Source organism: Dicentrarchus labrax, unplaced genomic scaffold (genome assembly GCF_905237075.1).
Source record: "Dicentrarchus labrax unplaced genomic scaffold, dlabrax2021, whole genome shotgun sequence".
NCBI lineage: Eukaryota > Metazoa > Chordata > Actinopteri > Moronidae > Dicentrarchus > Dicentrarchus labrax.
Window position 1 is genome coordinate 20,620,724 of NW_026136715.1, and position 11,216 is coordinate 20,631,939.

General features: G+C 41.8%; 1 protein-coding gene across 1 annotated transcript in view; it reads right to left on the reverse strand.

Moving 5' to 3' along the window:
• Positions 1-1,542: 1,542 nt before the first annotated feature.
• celsr3 (cadherin, EGF LAG seven-pass G-type receptor 3) overlaps positions 1,543-11,216 on the reverse strand; it is a 107,279-nt gene continuing 97,605 nt past the window's right edge. The window contains 6 exon segments of the mRNA XM_051424460.1: positions 1,543-5,142; positions 5,626-6,091; positions 6,094-6,681; positions 8,133-8,327; positions 10,320-10,493; positions 10,809-10,900. Coding sequence (XP_051280420.1) covers positions 5,115-5,142; positions 5,626-6,091; positions 6,094-6,681; positions 8,133-8,327; positions 10,320-10,493; positions 10,809-10,900 — 1,543 coding nt within the window. The 3' untranslated portion in view covers positions 1,543-5,114.

Here is an 11,216-nt window from a genome sequence, read left to right on the forward strand (position 1 = left end):
AACGCCTTCCACAAGATTTTGGAAACAGGCTGAAGCGATTTGATCCCACTCAGCCACAGCAGCTTCAGTGAGGTTGAGCACTGGTTATGTTGGGCGAGAAGTCGGAAGGTGTTGGATGGGGTTGAGGTCGTGGCTCTTTGCAAGTTTCTCCACACCAATCTGGGAAAACCATTCCTTCACAGGCCTGACCTTTGGGTATCTTCATGTGGAAACAGGAAGAAGTTTTCCCTAAACTTTCGCCACAAAATATGAAGTTCACTGTTGTCTTAAATATCGTTGTTTGTTATAGCATTAGCATTTTCCAATAATGGAGCTACGGGTTCTATCTCAAACATGAAAGCAGCCCCAAACTAAAAACAAACAAATAATGAGTCAGTGTCCCCATACTCTTGGTCAAATAGTAAATTAAACAGGCATCATGAAATCACTGAATCATATAAATCACAGCCTCCACAGTCAGCAGATTGAACCCCAGTTTAATAAGGAGATTTTGTAGTAAAATATTAGGTGCTCTCCACCATCATCAAAACACCAAATAAAACAATGTTTTGGAAGAATGATGTTCCTTATTATCCGTTAATTAAACCATAGCTTCTTGAGACACGTTGTATTCTTTAAAATGAAAAGTTTGACATTTTAGGAAATACACTTCCTCACTTTCTTGCTGAGAATTACATGAGAAAGTTGATACTGCTCTCGTGTGAAGCATGTGTAAAGTGAGGGGAAAAAGATAGTCTGTCTGTCTCCAAAGCTCAAACATACATCCACCAGAACCTATAGAACTTGCTTATTAATTCGTATATCATGTTTGTTAAATCTGTTAAAAAAAACTAATGTAAAATCGACAATTTGTGGTTTTAAGTTGTGAGTTAATTTTTATTTTTTTTATTTTTCTATATTCAGAACAACACGTTCATTTCTGTAAATGTGTCAGTGCCATCTGGCTGCTATGTTAGTGTAGTTAGTTTGTACTGTTAGACATATTTCTGAACTTTGGACAGAGCCAGCCTAGCTGTTCCACCTGCTTTCAGTTGTTACACTAAGATAAGCTAAGCGCCTCCTGGTTCCATATCCAAACTCACAGCAGAGGCGTGAGTGGTATTGATCTTAAAATAAGATGTTCCCTTATTGATCCACCGTGGGAGAAATTCTCATCTAACTGTGCACTTCATGTCTCATGGACCTGCGACTGAGCCATGCAATTAAACATTAAACAGCAAGACTGATCAGTTTTTGTTTCAGCCCCTGCAGATTTCAAATATAAGGTTTATTCATGACTGTGTCTCAGCTGGCTGCTCCTGTCTTGAGCTGACGGTTTTTTGCTGAGAATCAAGGTGGCAGCTAAACATCTCTGAAGTCTCTGGATGTGACAGAATACTTTGAAAGTCAAAACAAGTCAGAGAGAGCGCCTTTCCAGAAAAACGTGTCTCTGTCAGGATGTTTCCTCTGCTCCGGTTTCCTGAAAATGTCTGTTCTCATGAATATGAAACAGCAAACCTTGTTCTGTCAGACACACACTGAATAAATATAAACACAGCCGTGTAGGAATAATTCATTTTTTAATGTCCAACATTTCTCTTGTTTCCGCGGTAACAGGGGAACAGCTGTTTCCATGCCGCCGTCCCCTTGCCGACGGCGGGATAGAAGGCATCCCATAATGAACACACAAATCTAACAAACACAATCTCCCATCCCTCCTCCTCCTCTCCTTGACTATCTCACTCTGTTTGCTTCCTTCTGTTACTTCCTCCCATTTTTTTCTTTTTTTCTGAGCACATCGCAACTTTTTCGTCTCAGCCCAGTGTTTTTGTCTCCCCTCACTTGTGTGGCTTCATTGGACCAGATTAACCTGAGGCTGGAGTTTTCTGTCATTTCGCCATTGCTGACAGCTGACTTGTGTGTAAAAGCAGATACAAAACCAGTTAATGGTCTGGTTTTGTGCTTGTGAAGCCTTGGATCTATAACAATGAACAGGGAGGAAAAAAGCTTAGATTTGGGACATACCAGCACTATTTACACCCAGTATTCAACTTTTAGTTTGAATATATTCAGATATGTTGACATTCTGTCTAGAGAGGGTGGATTCACCTATATACGATTGACTTTTAAGTTTGTTTTGTCATATCTTCTAAGATTTTACCTCCATGATTTGACAATGAAGTCAGTTTAAATTGCTGAAAAGCATTCTCACTACATTGCAATCCTAGGTGTAAATAGAGACATTGTTATCTTCACATTCCCCTCTTTTCTTTTCCTCTTTCTGTGACATTGTTGCAGTGACAGACTCAGATCATAAGAAACACTACATGTGAAAAAAAGGAACATTTGGACCAAAAAACAACCTCTCATACAAAATGGCAACATAAATACTCAATACAATGTCAATAAATTATCAATAAATAAAATAAATCTCATGTCTGTACAAGTTAAAGGTACTGTCAGTTGATGATAACATACAGATCTGTGAACACAAATTAGAATAAATCGAGAAACTGGATGAAAAGAGTGACAAGGAATCAAAGTCAGATTTTTTTTATGTGTGTTTGCCTTAACAGACGAGTGGGCAGCGTTCCCCTGCAGGAGCATTTTTTGGCAATATTAGTCACAAATAGGTTCCCTTGTCACATCCCAGAGACATGGGAATGACTGAGCAGCAGCCAGAGCAGGGAGATTTGCATTTGCGAGGTGTGTGAGATGTGTGTTGATTTCCACTATCCACATTTCCATCTATTTCTCCGTGGGTTTTTTTCTTCCTCTCTGCGATGAGCAACGTCCACGCCCTCCTTCCTGCAGTTACATTTTGCACACAGTCTTGGTTTGTGACCCAATTTGTTCTCCTCTCAACCTTGTCTGTTTTCGTACCTCGTTCTTATGCTCATTGTGCTCTATTTAAGCATTCTTTTTTTATATCCACTTCCTCTCTTGCTGTTCTAGTGTTATTTAACATTTTTGGACTGTCACAATGCTCTCTGCTCGAGGACACGCAGACGACACATTTTGGCCAAGCAGAAACCCCATTTTCTACAATCGCTTAATCCGCCTGACGGTTGGTGGAGACTGCCTGCCTGTCTCCATTGCTTACAAATGCCTGCGTCTTGTTACCTTAAGGCCTGAACACAGCTGAGAGAAAGGAGCTGAAGCTGATGGAAAGACCTGCATCTCAAAACCACTCAGAGGCTTTTAGTGCTGACACAACTGACATCCTCAGCAAACTGGTACGGTGCTGCAGAAGCTACACTGTATCTTTCAAGAGACTTTATATCTGCACAGCGATGAGGACAAATCTGTATTCATGTGTTTTGGTGTGAACTTCCTCATCAGTGACAGCTCATAAGAAAAGTCAGGACTTGACAGATTTAGAGCCAGTGCCTCTTTTCTGTGAAATTCCTCATATATGAAGGTTATTCTTTAGTAATTTCCCAGCTACTATGTTCAGCCCAGCAAATAAAAACATCTGGCATGGGATTAATGTGCTACAAACAGGAGTTAATATATTCAGGTAGATACCATTCTGGATATGTACTGCAGGTCTGCTTTCAGGTCTCCAAACAAATATCTGAGCACACTAAGACGTGACTCATAATACCTTCCCACTGATCCGCTCTCCTCCTACGTGCCAAATCAAAATCCACTTTGCTTATACAGTATGCAGCTAAATAAAATACAGCCACAGTGTTATGTTTGTTATGTTTTAGCGTAGATCTATGGCCTCAATATTAAAAACATGTTTTCACTTTAGACTTGTTTCCATGGCACAATTATATGAAAACAAATCACAATTTAAACCAAACTGTGAATTACATCTACAGCGTTCACACCCTGCACAAGTCATTTTCATCACGGTAAACATTGATGTATCGTACTAATCTGAAGCAGTTGTCCCTTTGGCTTGGATTTGAACAGAACTTCTGCATGAGAAGCTTTTATAAATGAGTCTTCTGGATGCTGCCGGAGAGATTCGGCTGCTCCCGTGGCGTCTCTTGAGGCAGGTTGAGTCGTGGTGCATCAAAGTGCAAGATGCCTTGAGGGGCTTTAAATGGTTGTTACATGATACAGCCTCATGCAGAGAGAGGCAGACAGACATCTACCCTCACCCACCAGGTCTCCAGAACACTAAAGATATGGTCTTATAATATCAATCGACTGATATGGTCTGGGTCAGACAGCACCAGGCACAGAAATACACAGACAGATGACAAGGTCACATTCATATACAGTGGATCACAAAACAGCACAATCTCCTGAAAGACCTGATACTTGGACACTGGTGACTGAGCTTTAATTGTTGAACTCTGAACCCTCATGTGGTGTTTTAGCTTAACGTTGGCCATCTTTCTCTGCACAATCATCTTGTTCCATCAAATCTCTTCTCTATAATAATCCCTTCTTCTATTTACAATCACTTCTCGCTACTTTGATATTTTCCCTTCAACCACATGTCGTAGTTTCGATAATCTCATCAGATACTATTGCCGGACCCCTGTCGCTATACACATAGTTGATGAAGAAAAGTTTCTTAGGAAAACTGTTTTCAGGGAGAAATTTTGGGGGTTGTTTTTTCTTTCTAGGGGAAATTCTCTCCCTCAGCAACGAACACGACTGCACTCGCATCAACCTCACTCACAGCCTCACACGGACACAATCATTTAAAAAAAAAGAAAACATCACAAGAGACTTCTTCTTCATCTCCAATGAAAAAGATACAAAATGTATAAAAATGTTATTTACAGTCTTTTCTTTTTTTTCTCTTTTAGACGGATCTTGTCTGCATCAAGATGACTTTTGCCTTTGAAATCTGAGGAGTTTGTGTTTGTCTTCAACAGTTTTTAGGTAGTAGAGGTGGTTGACTCATCGTCCAAAGAAATGTCACAGATCATTGTAGGCAGTGGGACTTGAAAAACTTAATTTATACAGTACAAACCGCCCACAAACATCCTCTTTTGTCCTCTCTGTATTACTTTCTCTCCAACTCTGTGTCTCCTCTGTCTCAAGTTTGTTTCTAGTCCTCCAATGTCCCAGGGTGTCTCACTGGTTCAGGGCCATCCATGACCTTTGAACTTGTCCCTGGTGTTCCAAGCACTATCGCAATGCATAAAGGGATATGGAGGCTTTCATCAAGACTGTCCTTCACTTCTGTTGGCTCTGAGGTAAAGGAAAGGGAGATTAGTCATCAATACTTTTATAAAGCAAGTTCTCCACGGATTGGAAATTCACTTAGACATGAAAATGACAATATAAATACATGAAATGATCTGTTAGAGGTAGAAAGACAAAGAGAGAAGAAGGAGACAGAACTGTGAAACAGAATAAAATAGACTGAGACACGAGGGACTAGAAGATAAAGAAGTTGAAAAGTATGAAGTGGAACTGAGGGAGATGAGTAAGATGAGCATGGTTGAGATAAAAAGAGATGGAAAAGGAACAATAAGAGAGGTGAGGCAATGAGTTGAAGAGTGGACATGATCCCTACGGAGCTGCTGAGGGGGGAGGAAATGGGAGTAGATGCAGGAATGTGAAAGTCAAAGAGGATGTTTACAGAGGATCAAAGTGCAACATAATGAGGAGAATAAGAAGATGGAAGGAGAGGGTCATTTGAGGCAGATTTATTCACACACAAGGACTTACTCTGAGTCAGGGGAGACTTCAGATATGCTATGGGAGGTGGCAGACTGAGGCGGGGAGGGGGAGGGTCCGTGGGCAGAGCCATTAGGCCCAGGGTTAGATGCAGCGGGGGGAGGAGTGAGGACGGAGGAACTGAAGGATGCCAGGATGGAGGACAGAATATCCAGATGTTCACTGGATGGTTGTCGACCCAGAGGGTTAGGATTTGAACTTGCGACCTGGGGGACAGTCTGACCGGGGTACCTACAGGGAGGTGCAGAGTCCAGTCGTCCTCTGACGTGAGCTGAAGCAGGGTGCTGCTCTTGCTGGGGTTCCTCGGAGATTGGGGGAGGAGGGGAGGAGGAGGGAGGCTGGTCGGGGTGCGAGGGCTGCCGGGGTGGCAGAGTGCGGAGCCACTCCCGACACGGCTGAGCCTGGGCTCCGACTCCGTTGGTATCCAGCTGCTCTCTCGACCTACTGCTCATCAGCGCCCCCCGAGATGCTCCCGGGACGAGGCCTGCCGTCGAGTTAGCGTGTTCAGCTGCGACCTTGATCCACTGAGGTATCCCTCCATTCCCGCACCTCCATTTCCACTCAAGTCTTCCCTCGAAGCGTGGACACTTCCTGTGTGGTGGTTGTCCAGTCTGTCCCTGGATCCTGTCAAGTTCTCCCTGGAGGATGAGACTCGCTGAGACTCCAGCCCCAAGGCTCCTAGCCCTGCTCCCTGCCCCAGCTCTCTCCTCCTAGGTAAGAGATCTAGGTTGTCCCTAGAACCACGGGAGTCCAGCCGGTCCCTTGATCCCCCAATCGTCTGCCTCCCTAGTGGATCCCTGGACAGCTGCCTCCGGGCCAGCGAGTCCAGGTGCTCCCTGGAGGAGTAGCGGGAAGCTGGTTGGGAAAGAGAGCCGGAACCTCCACTGGCACCAGCCGTTGCAGAGTACATACGACCGTAAGAGGCCGCAGGAACGCCCCGGTGGCCCAAAGTAGAGGTTCGGTACCAGTTGAGCTCACTGGGGACCCGGCCCATGCTGGAAAGACCCTGGAGTGCTGGGGGACAGCCAAGACGATTCTTCAGGATACCTGGGAGGAGAGAATACGAAGAAAGTTAAAGAAGGATTGAGGCACCAGGAGAGTAAGAAGTGGATACAGGGATTGAAGGTGACGTTGGGGAAAGCAGTAAGCAGGAGAAGTGAGATGGTGGAAGGGGGACGAGAAGAAAAGGAAGTTAGGGATAGAGAAGTGTTCTGAACTAACTAATGACGTATTTAGGTCTGCGCTCGCGGTTAACTTTTTTATAAATCAAAATACCATCTGAGTAATCTCGAAATCTTGAGGGAGACTTCAAAATGAGTCATGAAACTAAAATACATTGGTTCCTTGCTTTCAGCCTGTGTGTGTGTGTGTGTGTGTGTGTGTGTGTGTGTGTGTGCGTGGGTGTGTGTAAATGTGTTGTGTGTTTTAATACTTTCCTCAAAATGTCATCCATGCTTCCAGGCAACATGACTGATTTCAAACTTTGCCTGCATTTCTTCACTCACTCACTCTCAGTGTGTCTTTGCATATGTGTGTGCCTCTGTGTGTATGTGCACACTTGCCAATTTTATATGTATGTATTCTGAGTATAGAACATATTGCACATATAAAAGTGTCACCCATGCTTTTAGGGCCAGATTTAGACCTTGACTGAAGCAGGACACTGTGTTGTTCAAATCATTTTTTATGCATAGGGGCCACTCAGCTGCAGTTTTATGTGGCGGTACACCAAGTCCTGCGTGATATGCACATGTGATAAACAAAGAATTAAAACAAAAATAATAGATAAGATATAATTATTTTGGGGGACATCCTTACAAGAGAGGGCAATGCTAGTTCACAGGGAGCGTGTACTGAAATAATTAAAATGTATAACAGACGAACTGCATGTACAGCAGATAAAGACTCAGATACTGAGCTGTCTTTTAAATGATGCTTTGCTGATTCAGCTCCACAGCTAACATCTCCTTTCTTGCTCTTGGCAAAATGCCCTACTTTCCTTCTGATGACCCGTAAGACAGGATGTCTGGAGATTTTTATTAAACAGTATAATGAACAAGATAATATACTTAGAATAGAATACAGGCTGGACACTGACCCGAAGAGGCACAGCCAAAAAACTATAAAAACTGAAAATTACACTTGATTTTTGCCCTCCAAAGCTGCAAATGTAACATAGCAACAATAAAGAAAGAAGAACAAAATCACACATTTCTTATAGGTACATATCTGTTAATTAATCTGTTAACTACATTGTTAATGAACATTATTTTTGTATGTTTGTTACCTCATTTTTTAAAGGTATGCTTCATAATCAGTTCCCATGTGCCAGTGTCTCTACAATTTAAAACATTTAAAAAAAATCTATCTCATGCTGAATTATAATTTGGGTAAGAACAAAACAAAGATTACAATAATATTAAAAGCAAATCCAAAATGTCAGTGTGCCCTTAGATTGTGTGTTTTTGTGGATGTGTCTGTTTTTGTGTTTTTCTCACCCTTGCGGTGCCTGTGTGGCTGGGTGAGGCCGTTCTCGTCCCCACTGGTCAGCGCTGCATCAGGCTGGTTGTTGTTAGCAGCGTCCTTGCTGTAATCTGCCCCCAGGGGGCGCTCTGATCCCCACTTCTGCAGGGTGTGTGTGTCACACTCCTCCAAAGCTGGCCAGTATGACAGAAGGTCATTGCCATCGAGATCTGTCACACACAAAAAGAACAAAAATTCATGATGTGAAATCTGCTGTGGCAAACATGTTCAGCAACAAAGCTCATTAAGTAAAAAGGAGACATTTCGGGAAAGTGGACAATAATCACTATTATCCCTGTCACACTAATGTATTTATGATTTGTATGTATTATTAAAGCCAGTAAACACCAGTTCCGCAAAGCTGCTGATATGAACTTATGCCTCATATTCATCTTTTTAATTTGACATCAAGCATTATGCAAAATCTTTTGCCGCATGTACATCCTAACAAACACAAAACAGATGTCTGTATCATATAGCAGGTGTCAGGAGACAAATAGCATATGTTCATTATGAAATGACAACCAGGACAAATTAAAAATGTTAGTATCACGAATGGGAAAAAATCATGGTTTTAACATGTAAAACACACACTGTTCCATGAAAACGTACACATCTTCTCCCACAAATGGTGGAGTTCCCCTTTCAGTATGTTTCGTTTTTTGTGTGATTACATCAACCCTTTAGGACAATCAGTGTCATTTGGAAAATCCCAGTATAAAGTGGTATGGTCACACTTGCAGGGCTGCAACTATAGATTCCTTCCATTATCAGTTAATCTGTCAATAATTTTTTAAAATTAAATTAAGTCAAAGAATAGTGAATAAAATGACCAGTCTTAAAATATCTGAGCCCAATGTGACGTCTTCACATTGCTTGTTTTCTCAGATCAACTATGAGATTCACTTTACAATAATGATGATGATGTTTGAAGTTTTTTCTTGATAAATGACATAGCGATTAATCCATTATCAAAATTATTGCAGATTAATTTCTGTCCATCAATAATCATTATTCATTACAACTACAAAATACAAGCACTTACTTTGACAACCACATATTGTTCTAATCGTTAAGAGTTCAGCACGCCTTTTTTTTTTTACCTCTTTAACATGGTTTTAAACAATGCAGCAACAAGAAAAGTATTTTTCAGCTGTCCACTTAACACTTAACACTTAACACTCGGTTATGCACAGTCCTCTAACACTGCCCAGTCGATGGCTCTCCTAAATAGATTAGGGGATTAATGCTTTGTCACAACGAATATGCCGTCATCTTCAAACTGTGACCTTTCAGTAAAAAGCCCATATCCCTCAGCACTGCTCTGGCCCTTCTGTTTGACTGCATTGATGAATTGATTGGACTGTACTGGCCATCTGGATCCTGTCCTCCTCTATTCAACTGAAAGCTCTGGACCATGCTTTACCCTGAATAGAGTTCACGTGATCCAGATGGGTTATTTAGCTAAGAATTGATTACTTATATTGATTTATAGATTTGCACATGTCTGGCCTTTTCTCATCGTGAAACCTTTCACAGAACATTGTATATGCATGACATTTATAACACATACCTTGAAGTGCATAAACTCATATATTATGCATGATATTTTTTCATGTGTATCAGAAGAAAGAAGATATTGATTAATGACTACTGGCACTGACATTTTCTCTTGTATGTTTCTACATATCTGAGAACCTTTTCTACAGCAGATGACAAGGGCCTTTCTGTATGGACATATTCACACCACACTTGTGTGGGTTTTGTCCCATACACCAAAGACATGCAGGTAAGCTTAACTGACTCTTAATGGCCTGAAGGTGTATAAATTAATGTTCGTCCAAATGTGTTGTCCTCTTAATAGACTGGTGACCTGTGCAGGGTGTATTCTTCCTTTCACCCAGTGTGAGATAGGATAGGCTCTAGTGCTTTGTGCAAACATGTAAGTGCCTTTCTCATTTATCCATCAAATGCGTGCTAGAGCAAGACACGTAACCATTACTTTTTAACTTAGCAAAGAAATGCCTTAAAAAGCAACAACACACTTTCATCTGGCCCTAATTTTTTTTAACATCCTAACATACCTTCAAACAAAAAGTGTGCTCTGCCTGTATTTTCACCAATAAAAAATGTGGATGTAAATCACTAATGTTCTCATCTACCTTTGGTGCCGTTGTGGGTGGGTTCGGTGAGCAGGCGCTCGCTGTGATTGGAGCGCTTGAATCGCCGCTGGATGCGCCCACGTAGCCGGACATTGTCCTCGCTCTCAGAGGAAGGGATAGAGAGACTTCGCTCCTCCTCCATGGAGAGGTCTGAGTCCGAATCAGAGTCCTCACCTGGGAGAAGAGAGGGAGAAGAAGGAAAGGGAGGCAAAGATAGAAAGAAAGAGGCAGAAAGGCAATAAATGAGAAGAGAGAAGGAGAAAAAGTAAAAATGAAAGAAAGAAATGATTGATGAGTTGTTATTCTTCCTTGTTGGTATGTGAGCTTAATCTTCAATGTAACCCATTTGGACTGAGAAAGTAAAGGAAAATAGAGTTCCTGGGATGAAGAAATGGGCAATGTGTCACTAGTGCTCGTTAAAAATGTGTGATTGTGTTTTTGACCATGGTCATGTTTGTGTACTTGGTTTGTTTGTCTCTGTGTGTTTACCTCCGTCTCTGTGGAACATGGCTACATCCAGGTCTGTCGCTCCGGTGTGGACGATGTTTTGTTCCAGAGTCTGACGAGCCAAAAGATTTTCTCTAACAAGGACAGAGGAGAGAAGTGATTACACACACCCACACATACAATATACTGTGTATGTGTGCAGATTAAAAATAGAGAGAGATACACACACACTCACTCACACACACACACACACACACACACACACACACACACACACACACACACACACACAGATATAGTATATACAGTATGGTATATGCACAGATACACACAAACACACACATACGCACAAAGACAGACAAGACAATCACTGAGCCATAAAGACACCAAGGCCACTCTCAGAGTACATTAGTGTTGCTCTACATACAGTACAGTACATTGTTCCATCCA